A 24,488-nucleotide genomic window follows, 5' to 3' on the forward strand; every position below is an offset into this window, starting at 1 on the left:
AGCGGGGGTGTTGGAGGAGGCTGAATGATGTAAGCATGGATCAGGGCCAGAGTCGAGGTTGGAACCAGGAGCCGGAGCTGAGGTCAGGGTCAGAGCCGGGGTCGGAGCCAGGGCTGGGGTCGGAGCCGGGTGAATTGATGCTGTGCAGCACTCATGAACCCTCGGGAAGAAGCATTGCAGGTACCAGTACTCTGGAGGCGTGGCTTCAGGGGGATGTCTGAAGAAAGGGGTTTGGACTTTTGAATTGTGTATTTTCCAAATGTAGCTTGCTCGAACCGTTTTTCTAACATCTCCTACCTCACCTTTAAGTGTAATTTTTGCATTTCATAAATTCATCCCAGGGGCCAAAATGGACCCTTTGGCGGACCCCGTTTTGGTCCCCAGGCTGTATGTTTGACACACTTGTTGTAAAGAGTCATATCAGGACATACTGTTGAACGGAGTCATTTTCATCCATAAAACTAAGACAAAGAACAGTGACTCGACCCCATAATGTCACATGTGTCATTGTGTCTGTCTGTCTGTCCGTCCTCCTCCAGCTGTGGTTTGTGCACACATGGTAGATTCCACATCCTGCTCCCAAGTTGGACTGACCACATACACACCACACACACACACACACACACACACACACACACACACACCCTGGCAGCTCATCTGAGCCCCTGTAGACTATATAAGCACAGGCTGTACACTCCGTCACAGAGCAGCGAGCAGGCTGTGACGGACAGTGTCGACCCACTCCTGTCACCCACTCCACCCACTGTGACCAGCAGCAGCAGCAGCTTCTTCCTCTGCTTCAACTGAGGTGCGTCTCTGCCTTTAAAACTGGAAAGCATTCATTCAGATTTGCAACAGGTTTTATAGCAACACAATTCCTGAGCAGCGTTGTAAGTTTCTAAGTTTTGTTTTACATTCCAGATGTGAAGATGCAGATTAATATGAACATTAATCCTTTAAGTTATATAAGGGTCAAAACACAGTAATGTCCTGTTAGAGAGTGAACTTTAACCTCCTAAGACCCAGGAAATGTCAGCAAAGTACAAGCTTTTTTTTTTTTTTTTTTTTTTTGTTAAATAAGTGCCTATATTGGAAACATGATGATGCAACAGTTTTTTCAGATGCAGTTTTTAAAATTTTTATGAAATGTCCTTTGTAGTGGACAGTTTTCTTTTCTTTTTCTTTTTTTTTTGTATGAAGTTGTGAAACTCTTGTCCACAAATGTGGACAGAAAACCCTTAGCTGGGTCTGAGGAGGTTAATTGATCGCCATTCCAGCATTTATTTCAATATAAAGTAGCTCCTTGTTTTGATAATCCGTTATGGTCCAACTAAAGCAAAAATGAATTTAAAAGTAAAAATGTGGGTCATTTAGCAACACTCATCTGTCAAATTGTCTCTAAAATGTCCCGTCACAGAGATTTCGAATACTGTGTTTTGACCCATAAAAGTTATATAAAAGTCCTGGTTGCAGTCTTTAAGATCGAGTAAATGCACCAAAAATGAACAAATATCTTATAGCCTGATCTGATTATTATTCACAAATATGAAAAAAAGCTGTTCTTTAATAGTAACAGGAACAAACAATATGAGTGTATATTAAGTGTTTATACAGATCATCTGTTCGATTGTATTTAAATGTAATATATGTAGGCTTCTGCTGCTAAATTTGAATATCAACTGACAGTTTTATATTGAGGACTGGTGTGCTATTAAAGCTGTGAAAAGGGTTAACATTTCTTATAGTTGAGTTGGAAATTATGCAACAATATCACCATCAGTACAACTTAAATATAGCATTTTCTTATGAGCGTCTTTATATTTAAATTCTGTCACACTTCAGGCAAATCTTGCACTCTTACTTTTTACATACAGTCATGGAAAAAATTATTAGACCATCCTTGTTTTCTTCAATTTCTTGTTCATTTTAATGCCTGGTACAACTAAAGGTACATTTGTTTGAACAAATATAATGATAACAACAAACATAGCTCATAAGAGTTTAATTGAAGTGCTGTTTTTTAGCCATTTTCCATGGTTTTCTTGATAGCTATGGCATTGTACTGACAAAAACAGTGCTTTTAGACATTCCATGTTTTCTTTTCTGTCTGTTTTAGTCACATGATACACAAGAGTTAGTACTGGATTGCATAACCATCGTTTTTGATGACTTTTGATGGTCTAATCATTTTTTTTCGCGACTTATCTTCACCTGTATAAAATGTGAGTCTTGTACGTTAATAGTAGGGATGGGAATCAAGAACTGGTTCTTTTTGAGAACTGGGTCCCAGTAGCTCGATTCCTTGGTATCATTTGCCTGCCTGCTTAACGATTCTGCTTATTGAGTCTGCCTTCGTTGCGCATGCACAATGACATCATGCGTACGCTGCATTGTTTTGGTCAGAACGTCGCCAACATGGTGTTGAGGCAGAAGCGGTCGAAACAGACCACACCAGGTCCACTGGAACACTGTCAGAGCTTCCATGTCTTCAAAAGGGTGGAATCCCTCCAATATGTTCAAACGTTTGTCCACAGCATGTGAATCATTTACAGGAATGTCACATATTTGATACACTACTTAGCGACACTTGTGAATGTAGCAGCAGAGTGAACGCCGGGCCCAGTTCCGGTTCAAGTGCAAGCAACAAACGTCGTACCCTCACAAACAGCCGAGCCGAACTGCTCGAACTGGTTCCATGCAGTGGACATGCGGCAATAGAGGAATTAGTAAAGAGTCTTAAGTTTCACTTTCACTGCACGCCGCCCCCACCCCCCGAACTGGGCCCGGCGTCATCTGTTATTATTATTTATACATACTGTATATGTTATATTTTAATGCAAACACACTCGTTTGTACTCTTTTATTCCTTCACCCAATGAGAATCGATAAGACAATCGATAAGGAATCGGATCGATAAGCAAAATCGATAATGTAATTGGAATTGTTACATTCTTATCGTTTCCCATCCCTAATTAATAACATATATTTTTATTATATGTAGTGACTGGTGTCCAGCCTGTAGGGGGTAACCACATTTATTTATGGCATTAACCTGGAAACAGAGCTTTCCCTGTTTTAAATGATGACTCATGCAGGCAGCGGTGACCATGCCCCCCCCCCACACACACACACACACACACACACACACACACACACACACATTATGCAACAGTGAGCCTTACTCTCAGGCAGGTGTCGCTCCCGTCCTCCCCACTCACACCATATGAAAACAGCAGTTGTGTTTTTAATGGTTAAACGGTCTTTACCACACACTTATGTAATCATGATGCCGGTAGTTCCCCGTTGGATGTAGGTTTGAGGTGGACCCCTGTGGTGTCACGATGTAATTTTAACTCCATGTCATGTTTTGTGGGTTTAGTGACTCATACCGAGTACACTGTCGGTCTTTGTTTGCATTGATTTCATACATTCATATTCCAAGTTTGAACCAGCTAGTTTAATAATCACCACAGGGAATGACTCAGCTGCAGATCTGCATTTTGGAAATACTCTTTTATGAGACATGATTCTCTGTATAGTAAATAATAGAAGTGAAAATAAATCAGCAAAAAGGAGTGAACAGAACCCCCACCCCCCACCCCCCCAAACACATCACCAACACACTTTGTCACATCCTCCTGAGACCCAGGAAAGTGAAAATATTTAGTGTTTTTACATTAAATAATTGTCTTGATTGGAAACTGCATAGTGTAACAGTTTTTCCACATACATTTTTAAAATTATGTTTATTTATTTATTTATTTATTTTATTTTATTTTTTTTATTTATTTATTTTATTTTTTTTAATGGAATGTCCTTTACAATGGACAGCATCTTTTAAGTAAAACTGTCAAACTTTTGTCCCCTACAGAGGACAAAAATGCATTACTGGGTCTGAGGAGGACACAGAACTATTTCACACCTGTGTCATGTGGATTAAGACACAATGAGTTTATTATTCACAAGTTAAATATCTGCATGTGATGATTTCAGCTGGAAAATCATTTTATTTTTTAATGAACCATGAATTATTGTTGCACCTTATTTTCTATGAGTTCTCTTTTTTCAGTTATTTTTTATTGAATTTTTTTACAGCAGTAGTGCAAAAAAATGTCTAAACAAAAGGAATTGTTGTTTTTATAAAGAGCAGAACATACACATAACACACATACAAAACAAACAGTTCTGCTTTTATATTTCCAATTTATTTTATTTTATTTTCTATTTATGAGATTAAACTGTTCATTTAAAGTTTAATACTGTAAAAAAAAATAAATAAATAAAACAAGATAAAATTACTGACAATTAACCATAAAAGAAGTATTTGTTCTGTAAGTTTAACAAGACTTGTTTGTTAATTTACAAATATCTTGTGTAATTACAGGAGGTTTCACAACAAAAATGTTAAATAAATGTATTTTTGTGAATGTATAACATGTATAAGCACTGATAAACTGTCCAAATACAGTTTTTATCAGTGGATTGTACAACTTAGTCTCATTGAAAATTATTTACATATATATTTATAGGTAATTTAATTGTTTTAATACATGTAAATATTCTTTATTAAACATTAAAAAGTAAAAAAAAAAAAAAAAAAAAAAAAAAAAAAAGCAAAATCTTATGTAAAGTTAGAGCAAAAAACTTTATTTTAATTATGGAAAATTACTGTATTTTTATGAGATGGTTATTTTCCGTTATTTAACAGTATTTTTTTCGGCACCCCAGCTGCTGGAATAATACCGATTTTTTTATGAGTTTTTTTTTACAGTGAAGTTTGGGTCATCAGTAGTTTTTTGTCCCTTCTTTGTCTGACCATCTCTGTCTCCTCTTCCAGTAACAGATCACCCACCCTGTACGATCCTCATCATGTCTGATCAAGTCACCCTCGTGACCCCCTCGGACCCGCCCCCTCTTCCCTCCGGACCCCGCCCCAAGGCGACCAGCCGCGGCCGTGCTGCCGCTCCCACAGCCGTCTCCAACTCTGACTCATCAGACATGCCTGAGTTAGAGTATTTTGGCATCCCAGGACCCAGAGGATATCCACCTCTGACTGGTGAGGGCGCAGACGCTGATGTCTGCGTGAAGGTTTTTCATCCATTACTCACACACTAAAAGGACTTAGACCAGGGCTGTCAAAGTCTCAAGGCATGATCTAAAGTGGGCCGCACCAGTACAGTAATAACCCATGTAATAGTCTCTAAATAATAAGAACTCCAAATGTTTGCCTTTGGTTTAGACCAAAAAAGTACAATTAAATTATGAAAATGTCTGTTTTTGCAAAAAAAAAGTTAATGACCTGAACTACTTGAAATTTCTTAAGAAAAATAAGTGCAATTTTAACATTATGTCTCACACTATCATTTATACATGTGCATTACATATCTCAGTGGATCTACGAAAGCACTAAACATTTAATAACAGTTAAAATATTGTTAACCCTTTAATGCATCAATTATGAGAACCATAACCTCAAGATTTTTTTCCTAAGTGTTTTTATTCCTCTTTAGGCATGAAAAAAAATGCAATTGATTTTTTATGAACCTATTTTTCATAGAGTTACAAAAATATCCTCTCAGCTGAACACCATGCGTTTAATTTTAGAAGCAAAGAAACTTGTATTTACTGACATACTGTGAGAAAACTATGAAATAAAAACATTTTTAATGCTGTTAAACCTGATGTTTTCTCACATTTTAACATACCTGTAAGGAGATAATGTGCAAAAAAACTACTTTTTATTGAAAAAAACCCAAAACAAAACAAAACTGTCAATTACAGCCTATTAACAATTAGCATTAGCATGTAACTGTGCATAAACAGTAAAGTTACAGTAATGGTATGAATGTCAGTGTATGGGACAGTGCATAAGCGTCCACTGGGTCAGCTGATATGGAACTAAAACAACAAATTCTTTATTCTTCTGTTTTGGTTCTTGATTTGATTCTTTGATTCTTCTGTACAACACTTTGGTCCACTGCGGTTGTTTTAAATTGCTTTACAAATAAAGTTGGATTGGATAAATATGCATGATCCCTATTAAATAAACCAATAAATAATATAAAATAAATAAATAGATCAGCTGTCCACTGTGGTGACCACTATGCATGAAAGGGTTCAAATTACACTTTTTTTCTCTTAAGACATTTTTTCAGGCTGTTCATATGTGTTCAGGTTATTCAAATTTGGGGGGAAATAATAGTTTGTTTTAGTGTAAATACAGTAAAATTACATGTAAGTGTTAACCTTTACAAAAGAAAAATTTGGAGTTGTTGTTATTTATAGGTTATTATGACAGTATTTTACTGATCCAACCCACATGAGGCTGAACTGGGCTGAATGTGAAACCTGAACTAAACTGATTAAGATTTTAAGTGTAATTTTTGCATTTCACAAATTCATCCCATGTGCCAGAATGGACCCTTTGGTGAGTTGTTAAACTTTGTGCATGTGTGTTTCACTTAAAATAAGAGACTGAGATTAATTTTGACATTGAAGACACAGTGAAACGATGCATGCATGGAATAAGCAAAAATTCTAACACTGCACAATACAAATGTATTAATTCTTCATCTGACAAACCCCAAAAAGGCTGAAGTGAAAGCAAAATCACTGGTAATAAAATATAGGTAGGACAGAATGACAGGAAAGATAATGAACCGTAGGGTTTTGGCTGGAAGTGATGGACTTCTTCTCCACGGTCACACAGTTTCCAGTAGACGCTGGACATGACTGACAGATGGCAGATGTCCAAACAGAACAAACTCACATCACTTCCTGCAGCGTTTCAGGACAATCCACCCCCGAAGGAGCTGCACAAGTGTGCACACACAGATATTAGATGTTGACGGGAATTTATGAGTGTAGTGACGTGAAATGTTTGTGGAATATTGGATTAGAACGTTAAATTAAAACCACAAAAACAGAAGTTCACATCTGATCAGAGGTGCATGTGCAGAATTAAATAAATAATACAAACGTCTGACCATTGAAAGTCAACATATAAACCTACTCCAGACATTTACAACTGGTACTAGTAAAGAGTAGTAGTAGTAGTAGTAGTAGTAATAATTATAATAGTACTTGTAGTAGTTATAATAGTAATAATAGTAGTAGTAGTAGTAATTATAATAGTACTTGTAGTAGCTATAATAGTAGTAGTAGTGGTAGTAGTAGTAACTGTAATAGTATTTGTAGTAGTTATAATAGTAGTAGTAGTAGTAGTAGTAATTGTAATAGTACTTGTAGTAGTTATAATAGTAGTAGTAGTAGTAGTAGTAATTGTAATAGTACTTGTAGTAGTTATAATAGTAGTAGTAGTAGTAGTAGTAGTAGTAGTAGTAATTATAATAGTACTAGTAGTAGGTATAATAGCAGTAGTAGTAGTAGTAATTATGATAGTACTAGTAGTGCTTATAATAGTAGTAGTAGTAGTAGTAGTAGTAGTAATTTTAATAGTACTAGTAGTAGAAGTTGTAGTAGTAGTAGTAGTAGTAATTATGATAGTACTAGTAGTAGTAGTTATAATAGTAGTAGTAGTAGTAGTAGTAGTAGTAGTAGTAGTAATTATGATAGTACCAGTAGTAGTAGTTATAATAGTAATTATGATAGTACTACTAGTAGTAGTAGTAGTAGTAGTAGTAGTAGTAATTATAATAGTACTAGTAGTAGTTATAATAGTAGTAGTAGTAATTATAATAGTACTAGTAGTAGTTATAATAGTACTAGTAGTAGTTATAATAGTAGTGATTGTAGTAGTAGTACTAGTAGTAATTGTAGTAGTAGTAGTAGTAGTAGTTGTTGTAGTAGTTGTAATTGTAGTAGTAGTTGTAGTAGCTGTAGTAGTAGTAGTAGTAGTAGTAGTAGTAGTAATTATGATAGTACTAGTAGTAGTACTAGTAGTAGTAGTGGTAATAGTAGTAGTAGTAGTGGTAATAGTAGTAGTAGTTGTAGTAGTAGTAGTAGTAGTAGTAGTAGTGGTAGTAGTAGTAGTGGTAGTAGTAGTAGTAGTGGTAGTAGTAGTAGTAGTGGTAGTAGTAGTAGTAGTAGTAGTGGTAGTAGTAGTAGTAGTAGTAGTAGTAGTAGTAGTAGTAGTAGTAGTGGTAGTAGTAGTAGTGGTAGTAGTAGTAGTAGTAGTAGTAGTAGTGGTAGTAGTAGTAGTAGTAGTAGTGGTAGTAGTAGTAGTGGTAGTAGTAGTAGTAGTAGTAGCAGTACTAGTAGTAGTTATTTTGTGGTTGATTCTTTCCTTAAATGTATGAATTTAAATCTAAATCTATGGAAAGAAAGTCGACCATGTTCGACCTTTAAAACCCCCCCTTCTTTTCAGAGTTTCTGGACATCTTCGACACAAACATGATGCACAGGGCAGATGAGAGTAACAGGAGGCTTCACCACACCACGCTCTTCAACTTGGACAGTCTGATTGTGCGTCGAGGACAGGAGTTCCAGGTGAAGATCACCTTCAATCGACCCTACAAACCTGCAGAAGACAAGTTCGCCCTGGAGTTTGTCATTGGTGAGTCCAACACAGACACATGTAAACAGATGGAGAGAGAGAGAAAGAGAGAGAGGGAGAGAGAGAGAAGATCATTGTGCCTCCTTATTGGTTCCCTGCCCAGCTATGGGACTGCTACTGGCCTTTACAGCTGTCAATCATCCATTTTATCACATCATATAACAGATAACATTTAACAGATGACAGTTGAGCTGATGAAACGTTTTTTGAACACACGCTTTGACTTTTTTCGAAGATGAGACTTAAAACCGGGGGGGGAGGGGGGGGGGGGGGCTTTCTACCTGGTCAGCCCCAGACTCTGGAACGCCCCGGCCCCCCACACGTCCAAACAGCCCCCACAGTGGAGTGTTTTAAGTCTGATTCTAAGACCCACTTTAATTGTCTGGCTTGAGTTGTGTGGTCCTCTGTGTCTTTTATCTATCCATATCTATCCATCCATCCATCATCCATCCATCCATCCATTGTCCGTCTGTCTGTCCATCCATCCATCATTCATCCATCCATCCATCCATCCATCCATCCATGCATCCGTCCATCCATCATCCATCCATTGTCTGTCTGTCCGTCCATCCATCCATCCATTATCCATCCATCCATTGTCTGTCTGTCCATCTGTCCATCCATCCATCCATCCATCCATCCATTGTCCGTCTTTCCATCCATTGTCTGTCTGTCCATCCATCTATCCATCCATCCATCATCCATCCATTGTCTGTCTGTCCATCCATTCATCCATCCATCATCCGTCTGTCCGTCCTTCATCTATCTATCTATCTATCTATCTATCTATCTATCTATCTATCTATCTATCTATCTATCTATCTATCTATCTATCTATCTATCTATCTATCTATCTATCTTTTATTATTTGTAACTATTTGAGTTTGCTGTTTTATTTATAGCATTGTTGTAGTTTTATGTACTTATTTATTGTTTTTAGTGTATTTCTTTTAATTGTTTTTACGATGTGCAGCACTTTGGAAATGCTCCTGTTTAAATGTGCTTGGATTAGATTTTTAGTTCAGTAAACGTCGGATAAACATCTGAATAAAATCGAGAGTACAGGGTTTATACTGCAGTCAGCCACTAGAGGGAGTCTGAGATGTTTTGGCCTCAAATTTAAACTGTTCAAAAGATGTCCATCTTTCTCTACAGTCAGTGGATTAAATGTTAGACTATATGATGATACATGATGGATATTGTACTAAAGACTTCAGCTGATACTGTAAGACTGTGGCTGATTCAGTTAAAAACAGAACCAAAAACTCAAACATACACTTTTGTCCATCCAGGCTCCAGTCCTCAGTACAGTAAGGGCACCTACATCCCTGTCTTCCCCACTCCTGATCGCCAGACCTCCTGGGCCGGTCGTGTCCTAGAAACCTCCAACAATGTGGTCACCATGGGCATCACCCCGGCAGCAAACTGCATTGTGGGAAAGTACCACATGTATGTTGCCATTGTGACGCCCTATGGCATCCGCAGAACCAGAAGGGACGACAGCAGAGATCTGTACATTCTGTTCAATCCATGGGCTGCAGGTTGGTTGAAAGAGTTTTGAGGGCGGGGTTTATTTTGTTTACTGTTTTATCATGAACTACTGGTTGTTTGTCTGTAGATGATGAGGTTTTCCTGGATGATGAAACCGAGAGGGAAGAGTGTGTGATGACTGAGTTGGGGATCATCTACCATGGCTCCTATGATGACATCGCTGAGAGAACCTGGAACTATGGACAGGTAACAAAAATACAACCAATGCCACTGTATCTCACCGATATGTTCCATCAAGAATCAATACCAAGTTGAATTTGCAATGTTAGAGTCCTGTGGTCTGGATGCAAAAGATCAGTCTCCCAACAGAAGTGGGTGGTACTTTCACTGGAGGAGAACTCAGCTAATTCAGTCAGAGTCCATATATGATTTCTATCAGTGATCAGTAGTGACTGTATTGATATTTCTAACCATTTTCATGTTATAAGCCGTTAAAATATGGACCATTCTAAGTAAAGGCACACTTTCAATATTTCAAAATTTCGTCAAAAATTCCAAAATCAAAATTTGTCAAAACTGTGAACAAACTTTGTAGACATTGTCCCAAGGAAGATACATATAGACATTGAAATGAATCCGAGCTGTAGTTTTGTCAGAGAAGATATTTGAAGAAATCGTTAATGAAGACGACGAAGATGGCAATGACGAAGACACCAACAGAGATGACGACGGCAAAGACTACGACAACAAAAACAATGACAAAAACAATGACAAAAACGATGACAAAAACGACGACAAAGACGATGTCAAAGACGACGACAACAAAAACGACGACAAAAACGACAACAAAAACGACGACGACGACAAAGACGATGTCAAAGACGACGACAGAGATGACAACAAAGATGATGATGAAGACGACGTCAAAGATGATGACAAAGATGATGACGAAGACAACGGCAAAGACTATGACAACAAAAATGACGACAACAAAGACTAAGACAATGTCAAAGATGACGCCGACAAAAATGACACTGACAAAGACGACGACGACAAAAACGACGACAACAAAAACGATGACAAAGACAACGATAAAGATGACGACGAAGGCAATGGCAAACACAACAACAAAGACGACGACGACAAAGACGACAAAGACAAGACAAAGATGATGCTAACAGAAATGACACTGACAAAGACGACGACGACAAAGACGACGATAAAGATAATGATGAAGATGATGGCAGACACAGCAGTTTCACAGTAGCTCATGGCCTATCAGCTGGTGAGCGAAAAATCGGACTAGAAGAATGTCTATTTACTGTGTTCTACATGTGACTTTTGTGTGTGTTTTAGTTCAACCATGGGATGCTGGATGCCTGTCTGTACATCCTGGACCGCTGTCAGATGCCCATCACCAACAGAGGAGACCCCGTCAAAGTGACCAGACAGGCCTCTGCCATGGTGAGAAAAGAACCAGTTACTGAAACAGTCAACACTAAAGGGTTTATCGGTGAATCATAACACAAACAGTAGAACATACCATACAGAAACATCTACGTAACTGGGATGGAGGAGAAATAATTAACCTTGAGTGCATAAATTACATCAGCTTTAGGACATTTCCAATCCACTCAAGACAGGAATAATTCTGATTCCCGTTGCAAGTATTTAATAAAACTATCAGTAACACTTTACAATAAAAAATACATTATATAATATTAGTAGATGAGGTCTTAGAATTAATCAACTATTATTTAACAATTAACAGATGTATCTAGAAAACATTTACTAATAGTCTACAGGTTAACTACTTCATATGTTTATAAAAATGTTAATATTAGTTAATGCTGCAAAAAGCATTGACTAACAGTTAATTATTATGGGTTTATGCTAATTAAGCTTCCAGTATCCAGGGCAGCATATGAGGCACACTTTGCACTTCATGTTATAAAAGATAATATTATTTTTCAACCATTGCATTAGGTTGGAATTTGAAAATTGGTTAGTTTTGCATGATTTTTTAAATTCTGACCCAGCCACTAAAATCAGCACATTTGTAAATAATGGAAAATTATGACACTTGCACCCTTTTCCGAAGTGAGTATAAAACGTGCATTGACACATTTGACCTAACACAAAAAATAATAAGTAATCCAATTTTATGTAGTTAGTATTAAATTAGTATTGAAGTTTTTTTTTTGGTGTTTTTTGCATAAAAAATATGGTTTGTTTACATTACAAACATGGCATTTAAAGGGTTAAAAAATATCCCAGTTACTGAGTTTTTGGTATTTTTTTTTATGGCTCAAGTTGCTGAAATACAACACAAAACTAAAAAGTTGAAAACAAACTGCAAACAATGTTGATGTTACTATAGCACTACGCAGATTTTACACTTTCGGTGATAATGAAGCAAGGTTATTACCGTTAATGAAAACTAATGAAATGACGAAAACTAGAATTGAAAAAACATTTTCGTTAACTGAAATAAATAAAAACTATAATTAAAAGAAAAAAATGATAACTAACTGAAACTGTATTGCGTGCTTACAAAACTAACTAAAACATATAAAAATGATGGATAAAATTCCCTTCGTTTTCATCTTTGTCAACGTCGGATTGATACAAAAGTGATTTATTTCGCTCTAGTAATTTTAGCTAGCGGCACCATACTGTTCTTCACGGTCCGTCACTTCTCATCACTTGTGGTTTCCAGTCGTCTTCTTGTCCCAACTCTACTTGGAAACATGGAGACTAAAGTTGGGAGAAAGCAGAGTCCTGTACGGGATTTATTTGAATACGACAGCGAAGAAGAAGATAAAAGATACGACAAAGCTAAAATGAATACTAAAACTAAGCATTTAGAAAATAATGAAAACTAATAAAAACTAGCAAACCTGCTCTAAAAACTAATTAAAACGAACTGAATTAGAGGAAAAAAAGTCAAAATGAAATAAAACTAAGCTATAATAAAAAATCCAAAACTATTAGAACCTTGTAATGAAGGACCTCTATGGGCGAGAATGATACTAATAATCATCAACATCATTATCATCATCATGCTAATAATAATATGTAAAACCTGCTGTTCGTAGCTGAACTCTCGGGATGACGAGGGTGTGTTGGTGGGGAACTGGAGTGGGAATTACGTGGATGGAGTGGCCCCCACCTCCTGGACCGGCAGCACTGACATCCTCCTGTCGTACTACAGAAGCAGACAGCCTGTGGCCTACGCTCAGTGCTGGGTCTATGCTGCTGTCTTCAACACCTGTAAGATGTGAACTGGATTGATTAGAAGACAGATTAAATGTTCAGTCAAATGACCATGAGTGTATCAGATGAACGGTGTGGGTGTTCCTCTGTGTGTTCCAGTCTTGCGCTGTCTGGGAATCCCATCGAGGGTTGTCACCAACTTCTTTTCTGCCCATGACAACGATGGAAACCTGAAGACTGATATCATTTTGGATGAGAATGGAAGGATTGACCGCAGTCGCACCAGGGATTCCATCTGGTACTGCCCCTAAACCCTCAAACTGGCAACCACAATCATCTACTCATCTACTTCTGATCCACTAATCCTATCAACACATGTAAATAATTGGTGTAACATACAGTTTGTCATCCTTTCATGGTCATCGGGTGTCACCCATTTGGATGTTCAGATGCTCCGTAGTTACCATGGAAACACCGTCATCTTCTACAACATTGATTCACCAGTAAAACCCATGGGGTTGAATCAATGACAGTGGATGGAGACACTTCAGTTAATGATGTCTTTGCTGAAAAAGTGACTTTTTTTATCAGTTTTCTCTGTTTCTGATATTATAATCCTCAACTTTAGTCTGAGATTTTATGAACAGCTATGCAACATGATAACTACAGAGCCTCTGAACGTCCAAATGGGTCATATCTGATGACCATGAAAAGACAACAAACTGGATTTTACACCAATTATTGACACGGATTGATAGGATTAATGGATCAATAGTTACTTAACTTTTTATATCAGGAAATGATTTTGTTCGCTAGTGGATGTTTGGGTCTTTATGGGTTAATTAGGTGATTGACACCCATTACTGATCACTGTTCAGCTTCAGAAGCTTGGAAAAGTATCTTCTCTTTTCCACATTGTGGTGAAACAGTGTGTATTTTTGAATTCTGCCGGTTTTTCCCTGATTTCAACTCCTGCTGCTTTTGTGAATTTATCCCTGAATTAATCAATCAATCTTTACTTATATAGCACTTTTCACACATTGAGAACATAGGACAAAGTGCTTTACATAAGTTAAAAATCAGTACCCCCACCCACCCACACATACCCAAACACACATACACTTAAAAAGTGACTGAGAACCAGAGGACCAGAAAGTAAAAGAGGAGGCGCTGTCTCAGGAAGCCATCCGCACCAGGAGGCAACCACCGACCCCGGCAACCAGGTGCCTGCAACACTGTGCCGCATCCTGACCACTGAGAGAGGACCCACTGCCACCACATCGTGGCGGCAGGGACCCCCACCCACCAGAAAGGAGCAGACCCCAGTGAAGGAAGGCACCACAGCCACCAGAGTCCACAGCTGCCCCCCGGTGCGGAGGGCTCCCTCTGATGAAACACTGGAGAATATAGATAAGAAACATTAAAAAGATATTTTTAAAAAAGCATTGATTAAAAGAATGTAAATGTAAGACATATATATGTAAATATAATATAAATATCAATATTAAACATTAAAAATGATAAAACAGAAGCATTGGTTAAAAGAATCTAAATATAAGAGATATATATAAAAATATAATATAACTATAAAACATTAAATGGATAAAACAGAGGCATTAGTTAAAAGCCAAATTAAAGAGGTGGGTCTTGAGCCTGGTTTTAAAAATTCTCTACATTCTCTGTGGCCCTGAGGTTCCCTTCAGGCTGATCCAAAGGCGAGGAGCATAATGCTGAAAAACTGCCTCGCCATGAGTTTTTGTCTCAGCTTTTGGAAAAAGTAAAAGGCCAGTGCCAGAGGACCTCAGGGTCCACGAGGGTTCATATGATAAATGCAGATCTAAAAGATAAGGAGCAAGACCATTAAGACCTTTAAAAACTATTAAAAGGACCTTCAAATCAATCCTGAAACACACAGGGAGCCAATGCATTGATTTTAAAACCGGTGTAATGTGAGCCCGCCTTCTGGTCTTCATCAGCACTCGAGCGTCTGAGAATATCCTATGTTTTTTTGAGTAATTTGTGTGTTTTTTTCTTCCAAATCATGACTTTAACCTCGTAAATAGTCTTTTTTTCTTGAAATACCAACTTTCTATACATACATTTTTCAAACTTAAATTAATCTGTAATTTTTATGTCTGTTTTTCTGTCCTCAGGAACTATCACTGCTGGAATGAATGCTACATGGCCAGGCAAGACCTCCCACCTGGATTTGGAGGTTGGCAGGTTGTAGATGCAACACCACAGGAGACCAGTGATGGTAAAGAAAAAAGAAAACAAAAAAAATGAATAAGACCAGCATGAACCATATGTCATATAGAGAGATGCAATTTTTTTATGAAACCATTTTCTTCTTAGTTTTGAATGAGAATATTACTACTATTAATAATAAAACCAATTTTTCAAAAACCATTTCTTCTAAAATCACACATCAAGGTTTGTACAGATGTGGACCTGCATCAGTCCAGGCCATCAAACATGGACAGACTTGCTACCCATATGATGCTCCCTTTGTGTTTGCTGAGGTGAGAATCTCAAAGCTGCAACATTTTATATACTTTTCACGTCACTTAAGTAGGTTTAGGCTGAGAATCACATTGCAGGAAACTCCAGTGACACTACACTGAGATTCTAATGCATACTGAGAGTTCATGTCATATCCTTGTTTTTCTCCCCACAGGTCAACAGTGATGTGGTGTTTAATGTCCGGAGCAAAGACGGGACCCTGGAGCCGGTCAAAGTCAATCGCACTCACGTCGGACGTGTTGTTTTGACAAAGAATCCAGGCGACCTGACACGCCGTGACATCACTGATCAGTACAAGTTCCCTGAAGGTCACAGACTATATCATTTGATCATGCACTATGTTATAACACAGCTACTGTTGTGTTAGCCAATACAGAAAGCATGAGGGTAGCAAAGTTTAACAGTTTAGACAAATATGATTTTGTGTAAACTCTATAAATATTGTGACCCAAATTTATGGTAATAGTTTATGGGTTTATCTCAAGAGATACTGTACCTTTTAATAAATATTTTAATACAGAAATTTTACCTTATGCATCCTCTAACATGAGTAAAAAAACCTGGAAACATAATTAAAATGTAAATATGAGGACACCATATTTAGATATTAGATTATATTAGATTATATTAGATTAGATTATATTAGATTATATTATATTAGATTAGATTAGATTAGATTAGATTAGATTAGATTAGATTAGATTAGATTAGATTAGATTAGATTAACGTTTAAACACATTAAATAGTGTTAGTTTGCCTAGTTAGCCAGCTAGCTGATAGCTGACATTCCTGGTATTCCTGGAGAGACAAAGCCACCAACACATAAAAACTGTACTTTTACACTCTGATACTTAGTTTGACAACAAATGGTTTGATTTTCTTTACTTCCAAAATGTTTTTTTTAATTGATAAATGCCATTTGTGAAATTGATGACAGGATCAGAAAACTATTTCTCTGTTGACATAAACAGTAATGCATATTGTTTGCGGCCAGACTTGAACGGATATGACAAATATCTGAACACATTAGTCAGAGCTGGGTCACTGAATTAGCAGGCCAACTGATGTAACTCTGGACAATGCAATCTTGACTGACTGCTAATATTAACTACCCTGACAGCTGAGGATTTGTAATTAAGCACTGGTAAACTTATGACACCAAACTAAAAGAACTCTGTCCGAGAAAAACAATATCTTATTCAATAAACAGAAGCTCCCAAATTCCCACTGAGCTGTCAATCAAAGCTCACACAGCAGATGGACACACCCACCAGTCAATCAAACCAGCCTTGTCAGTAAATACACATAGTGTTAAACCTTAATACAACTTTAATGAGCAACAAATTCACCCTGTATAAATACCACAGAGAAGAGGGACATTACCCATAGAATCCAAAACCATTTTAGTATCCAGCTGTTTCTTTCTGTTGTAGAGCTGTAGGTTTTAACATGGACTGCTTTAGAGAAAATTATTGCTCAAGCAGCCGATGAGTAAGAGAGTGGATTTTGTTTGTCACACTTTGCAAGAATGCCAGGCAGCACATACAAATGGGATATTATCTGGCTGAACAAACTGTGTGTCCCTGTACGGCTGCCAGATTGGGCAAGGAGTACCCATGATGCAGCTTCGCCCAATTTACTCTGAGACTTGGCTCCAGTTGGCTTGGTTAGCATTTGGTCAGAGTTCATGTTCAAAAATGAATTTGGCTGCCTGTAAATAGTGGCTCCTTTATTATGGATTTGGCATAATTTATACAACTATGCGGACAAGTAATTTTGGATAAAGCTATGCAGGCAATAAAAAGCTTCCTTTAAAGGGAAACCATAAAAAAGAGGAGTCCTGTTGCATATGTTAAGCATCTAATGTCACCTGTTTTGGGGGAAACAATGAGAAACATCTGTTAAAATCCCTTTTACTTCCTTAACTTTCACCAAATGCTGCTCTGTTTACTTATATAAGCATTAGGGTTACAAGTTACCACGTAGGTTGTGCTTCAGCCACATATTAACCCTTTCATGCATGAATTATGAGAACCTGATCAAGGTTTTTTTCCTAAGTGTTTTTATTCCTCTTTAGGCATGAAAAAAACAATGCGATTGAACGTTTTGTTTTGAACCCATTTTTCATGGAGTTGCAAAAATGTGCACACAGCTGGACACCACACGTTTAATTTTTGAAGCAAAGAAACATGTATTTACTGATATACTGTGTGAAAACTATGAACAATTTTTTTCAAAATGCTGCTAATCTGATGTTTTCGGATGTCACATTTTAACATATTCTAATACTAGTTATTTATCACTTTATGGAGATAATATGCAAAAAGACAACTTTTAGTTTAAAAAAAACCCTCTTAAATACAGTCTAATAATAATAACAAGCAGTTAATTTACACTAAAACATGTTAGTGAAGATGAGGTTTATCAAGAACAGGAAAGTTACTGTAATGGTATGAATGTCAGTGTATGAGGTGGTCCACTGTATTGGCTGATATGGAACTAAAACAATACAATCCATGAATATACCAAAAAACAGCTTTGAATAACTGTCCACTGTAGTGACCATTATGCATGAAAGGGTTAAACATACAAATTACTACCATTCATATAAATTCTAACTCATGCATGTTACATTCCTAACTCTAAAAAGACACCCTAACTTCCATTTAGGGTTAGGGTTCAATGAAAAGTGTGGATGTTAAAAGGTTAACCCTTTGCAGGGCACTCACTGAAATACTCTGAAATTCAAAATTTCAACCTTAGTGTGTTAGTAGATATTGTCATCTACCACCTCTTACCAGAAAACATTCAAGCAGCACTTGCTAAAAAGTACACGCATGCAATAAAACAACTGTTATAAGGTTAGAAACTGACAAAAATCACTCATATTCACTATTTACAGCTTCAAAATGTCCATAAAATCTCTCTGAATCAATGTTTAGTGTTTCTAAAAACCAACATGCTTCCGGATCTCAGTGAGGCACAGGATTGGCTCCATATTTGATGTTTGAGGGAATTACCAAAAATAGTCACTTGCCCAATAAAGGGTTATGGGTTAGTGCTACAATGGAACCAAGTGTGAACTGCTGTAGTTTACATTGTATTGATTAAACCATAAAGGCCCAAACAGCCACTGGTGACCAAAACCATCTGATCTAAAATCTTTAATACCTATTGATCCACTAATCCTATCAATACATGTAAATAATTGATGTAAAATACATTTTGTCATCTTTTCTTGGTCATCAGATATGACCCATTTGGACGTTCAGAGGTTCTATAGTAAAACGCATAAAGTTTGATAAATGACAGTGGATGGACACACTTGGTTTATGTTCAGTTATGGATATATTTGTTGAAAACGTCACTTTTTCTTCAGTTTTCTCTGTTTCTGATTTAATAACCTTTGAATTTACTCTGAGCTTTAATGAACATCAATATGATCAACAGATTAAATATAAGAAAAAACCTAATTTACGCTGAAAAAATGCTGACTACAGAGGATAATCTGATAATAAATGATGATAAATCAATTAAGAAAGGTTACACAGAGAGAAAACTTCATTTGGGAACTGACACCAAGGTTATAATAGTTTTGTATTTTTCATTATAGTTTAGTTTTATTTAGTTTTGACTTTTTTTTCCTCTAATTCAGTTAGTTTTAATTAGTTTTTAGAGCAGGTTTGCTAGTTTATATTAGTTTTTGTTATTTTCTAAATGCTTAGTTTTGGTTTAGTTTTAGTTTCTTTATATCTTTATCATCTTCACCGTCAAATTCAAATAAATCCCAGACAGGACTCTGCTGCTTTCTCCCAACTTTAGTCTCCATGTTTCCAGGTAGAATGGGGACCAGAAGACGACTAAACGACAAGTGACAAGAAGTGACGGACTGTTAAATATCATATGGTGCCAACAGCTAAAATTGCTAGAGCGAAATAAATTGATTTTATATCAATCCGACATTGACAAAGACGAAAATGAAGGGAATTTTATCCAAAATTTTTATACGTTTTAGTTAGTTTTGTAAACACACAATACAGTTTCAGTTAGTTATTGTTTTTTTCTTTTAATTATAGTTTTTATTTATTTCATTTAACGAAAATGTTTTTACAATTCTAGTTTTCATCATTTCGTTAGTTTTCATTAACCATAATAACCTTGACTGACACCAGAGTAGCACTGGGTCTTGATATCATGTTAAACACAGAACTTAAAGGAGGTTCCCTATCAAACATGGTCTGCAGGCTTTTTGGTTTTACATGCAACTTATGGTGTCATGAAGAGGGTGAATGTTAGAAGGTAATAAAATGTTTTTTCTTCATCTGGGTCAGAACACAGTAATGCCCCATCAGAGGGTGAACTTTAATTGATTGCCATTCCAACATTTATTTCAATATAAAGTAGCTCCTTGTTTTGGATAATCCCTTATGGTCCGACTAAAGCAAAAATGAATTTAAAAGTAAAAATGTGGGTCCTTTATCAACACTAATCTGTCAAATTGTCTCTAAAATCAGAGAGTCAGAAAGATTTCGAATAGTATGTTTAGACCCATCTTTATGTTGTCCAATGTAGGCAGTCCTGAAGAGAGAACTGTCCTGGAGAAAGCAGTGAAGTACGGCTGTAAACGAGAGCAGTCCAACCCTTCTCCAGCTGATGTGGAGCTGAATATGCCAACCCTGGAGGTCACCATGGGCGAGGATTTCGAACTAACCCTGGAATTTGTTAACCACAGTGGTGAGACCCGCACTGTGGACGCCTACATCAGTGGCAGTGTGGTGTATTACACCGGAGTCACCAGCTCCGAGTTCCTCTTCAGGACCCCCACAGTGACTGTTGGACCACACAAATGTAAGGACTGGAGTCTTCAGAGTTTTGACAGATGATTTATTTATTTATTTTTAATGATGATGATGCACATGGAGGATTTTTTTTTCTGTGTCCAGGTGTGAAGGAGTTGCTGGACATTGAGGCTAGGACCTACATGAGACACCTGGTGGAGCAGTCCAACCTCAACTTCATAGTTACTGGGAAAGTGGAGGAGACCGAGCAGATTGTCTCTGCCATGAAAGTGGTCACTCTGCGTAATCCCAGACTCATCATCGAGGTATGAAAGGATGGATGGGTGGATGGACTGACTGACTGACTGACTGACTGACTGACTGACTGGTGGATGGGTGGGTGGGTGGGTGGGTGGGTGGATGGATGGATGGATGGATGGATGGGTGGATGGATGGACGGACTGACTGACTGACTGGTGGATGGATGGACGGATGGACAGATGGACGGACCGGTGAATGGATGGATGGATGGATGGATGGACAGATAAGTTGTTAATTCTTCTATCTTGCGTTTGTAGGTGTCAGAGAATGGCAGAGTGAATGAAGAGATGATTGCATCAGTGAGGTTCACGAACCCGTTCTCCTTCAATCTGGAGGGCGTCTATGTTCGGATGGAAGGACCTGGACTCATGACTGCAGCCACCAAATATTACAGGTGACATGATTAAACTGAAACAAACATGACAAACTACTGGTCAGACTTTAACGGGTATTTAATTGTATTTACCCGTGAGTTCAAACCTGTGAACAAACTAGACCTGATAGAGGCTCAACAAACTGTTGTTGAATGTAGCTAAGTTCGGCTAACAGGCTGCTATGCTAACACTTGTTGGTAAACTTCATGAGACATTTGCATTTAAATTGGACATGTTAGCATGGGATTGTTAATGTGTTCTTTTATTGGAAGATCCAGGGATGAGTCTGGATTCATCTTGGTCTCAAAGTTGACAAAATTTATTCCAATCACAAATAAGATGGATATTCAGCGCTGAGTACTCGAGAAATAATGAGACCTGAACATTAGATAAATTGTACCTTTATTATCCCTGTGGGCGGGGTCACCCATACAAATGGGTTGGTCTTTAACTTAGCGTTCTCTAAAAAGGTCAAGCACATGTGGGGCCACAACTCTAAGTAAACTTACGCCAACAATCAGTTTACTTCTTATCACCTATGTTTGACAACACTGTGTGTGTGAATATGTGTGTTTAGACAAATTATGTTAAATTCCAACCAATATTTGTTGAGTTATTATGAAAAATGTGTGGTAAATGGGATTTTCAATGTTAAATGTAAATGTCCACAGAGTCCACATTCCACAGTGGATGTGGACAATTTGGTGCCACATACAAGATATTATTATATGCTACAGGTGGATCAAATTGGAGGCTAATCTGAGTCGTTTTGAAATTTTTATGAATTTTTGAAAATTGCTCAATGATGAGAGATAGGAAAATTGTAGATTTTGTGACCTTGCTGTGACCTTGAGCTTTGGCCTACTTGGCCCAAAATTTAATGGGTTGGTCCCAGGGCCTAGGCCTATCTGTGGGGACAATTTGGTAAAGATGGTTGGAATAGTTTTCCCATAAAGTTGCTAACAAACAAACAGACACACAAAGCAAAGGGATCACAATACCTGCTGGCAGAGGGAATAAGCGACAAACAAGAGAAAATCACCGTAAATGAAGACTTGGTGCCAAAAAGAAAAGCAACGTCAATTGTCTGGAATTATTTCAACTGCAAGAAGGATGATATTGAAACGTGTTCTGTGTTGATAGTGCCTTCCACCTGTCGCCACAACAAGACAAAACACAACTAATTAGTTTGACCATTTACATCAACAGCACACAGCTGTTATATCCTCCCGTGTATTGTTTCATATCACAATATGTATCACAGGGTTAAAAAAAATTGCAATGTCAGTTTTTTCCAATATCGTGCAGCCCTAGTTCATATGTTTTGTTGTATAATACTGAAATTAAAAACCTATGCCAAAAGTAACAGACACCTCTGTTTCCAGTCTGATCCCAGGACACGCCTCCCTGGTCTGGTCTGAGTATTTCACCCCCCAGAGGGCTGGAACCAGCAGGATGGTGGCCGTTCTGGACTGTGCTGCTCTCAGACAGGTCTACGGCGAGGCGTCCGTCACCATCGAACCATAAGGATCACCGACGCTAAACAAACATTATGCAACTCAAGCCTTCTGATTAAACGTCAGGTTATGTAACTTTAACAGGTATACCTTCTGCATTTATCATAACTGTCATGAGAGAATAGGATGTTCTTCACCTTTTAACATTCACTGTCATAGAATCCCATTAGTGAGGTTAGAGTTTGGGTTATAATAGAAGTGTGACACAAAATGCATGGATTAGACCAGAGGTTCCCAACCTTTTTGGCTCGTGACCCCATTTTAAACATCACAAATTTCTGGTGACCTCAGACATTCAAAACAAAGACATTTATTTTCCTCAAATTAATTTGTTTTTCATCATATAATAGTTTGCTATACTATGTTGCAAATAAACATTAATTTTCAACAACATTTAGGCTATATAATGTATATTATTGTGGACGGATACTGAACAAATAATAACTCAAACTATGAATTATGAAAGAGCTGCAGCATCTGGAACTGACCACAATGAACATTTGACAGATAAACAGAACCACAGTGCTTCAGTTTCAGGCTCAGTTTGTCATGTCTTTTACGTATTATGATTAGGGCTGTTTATTGGCAAGAATCTGGCGATACAATACAAATCACAATCCTAGGATCATGATACGATATATCACGATATATCATGATACTGTTAAAAAGGCCTTTTTTTTTTTTAAATGATTATTTCCTTGAAGAATTGAATTACACCAGAAATACGCACAAAAACTAAACACATTTTATTTGATCACAACAGGATCTAATGCTATATCACAAAATGTTCCTGTGTTCAAACTTAAATTATATTTTACAGACATTACAGTTTAAGATCCTGTTCAAATGTTCATATTCTATTTGTTCAGAACTAACATCAGAACATTATTTTTGTGCAATCCCAACAAAGGAACTAACATTATTTACTAAAGGAGTGTTAAATATTAATAAATAAAATATAAACAAAAAAGAAAAAACAAAAAAACAAAAATGAACCTCCACAATATCTGCATTTGAATAATACTTAAAAATATCGATACAGTATCGTGAAATGAAATATTGCGATATATTGCAGAACCGATATTTTCTTACACCCCTAATTGTGATGGTGTCTCTCAACTCATCATATATTTTTTATTAGTAAGTTGTGTTTTTTTTTTTGTTGTTTTTTTTTTTATCAATTACTAGAAATTTCAGGCGACCCCATGTGGCGTCCTGACCCCAAGGTTGAAAAACTCTGGATTAGACTTTATTTGATGTAGTTTTGGTGTTTAATTTAACCTCCTCAGATCCAGCTATAGGTTTTCTGTCCACATTTGTGAACAAGAGTTTCACAAAGTTACACCAAAAAAAAGAAAAAAAAACTGTCCACCACAAAGGACATTCCATAAAAATTTTAAAAACGGCATCTTAAAAAACTGTTGCATCATGATGTTTCCAATATAGGCACTTATTTAATAAAAAAAAACAAAAAAAGCTGGTATTTTGCTGACATTTCCTGGGTCTTAGGAGGATAAACACCAAAACTACAGAACTAAATCCATTTGAAAATGGCTCAAATGTAACCCAAACCCTACAATGACCTGGTGGATGTTAGAGGTGTTTTAAGCTGCACATTATACACCTGTAGCTGTAGTTAACCCACAGGTAATAGCATTCTGTGAGATATATAGATGTCAGCTAGTTGCTACTTTTTGTCTCAGCTAGTAAATTTAGATTTAATGCAATGTTACTCCAGTGCTGAACTTTTAAC

General features: G+C 37.1%; 1 protein-coding gene across 1 annotated transcript; it reads left to right on the top strand.

Annotated features, from left to right (window-relative positions):
* The first annotated feature begins 654 nt into the window (after window positions 1–654).
* f13a1b (coagulation factor XIII, A1 polypeptide b) lies at window positions 655–23,086 on the top strand. The gene is made up of 15 exons (XM_030162551.1): window positions 655–808; window positions 4,838–5,056; window positions 8,327–8,515; window positions 9,808–10,056; window positions 10,134–10,252; window positions 11,363–11,470; window positions 13,105–13,279; window positions 13,382–13,520; window positions 15,376–15,479; window positions 15,656–15,744; window positions 15,900–16,053; window positions 20,318–20,593; window positions 20,689–20,849; window positions 21,102–21,238; window positions 22,604–23,086. Exons 2-15 carry the CDS (start codon window positions 4,870–4,872, stop codon window positions 22,743–22,745), a joined length of 2,229 nt encoding a protein of 742 aa, XP_030018411.1. The 5' UTR covers window positions 655–808; window positions 4,838–4,869; the 3' UTR covers window positions 22,746–23,086.
* The last annotated feature ends 1,402 nt before the right edge of the window (window positions 23,087–24,488 follow it).

Source organism: Sphaeramia orbicularis, chromosome 18 (genome assembly GCF_902148855.1).
Source record: "Sphaeramia orbicularis chromosome 18, fSphaOr1.1, whole genome shotgun sequence".
NCBI lineage: Eukaryota > Metazoa > Chordata > Actinopteri > Kurtiformes > Apogonidae > Sphaeramia > Sphaeramia orbicularis.

Coding starts and splice junctions, on each gene's coding strand:
- f13a1b (XM_030162551.1), top strand. CDS start 4,870: ATGTCTGATCAAGTCACCCTCGTGACCCCCTCGGACCCGCCCCCTCTT. Junction 11,471..13,104: donor CCAGACAGGCCTCTGCCATG/GTGAGAAAAGAA, acceptor TGCTGTTCGTAG/CTGAACTCTCGGGATGACGA. Junction 13,280..13,381: donor TGCTGCTGTCTTCAACACCT/GTAAGATGTGAA, acceptor TGTGTGTTCCAG/TCTTGCGCTGTCTGGGAATC.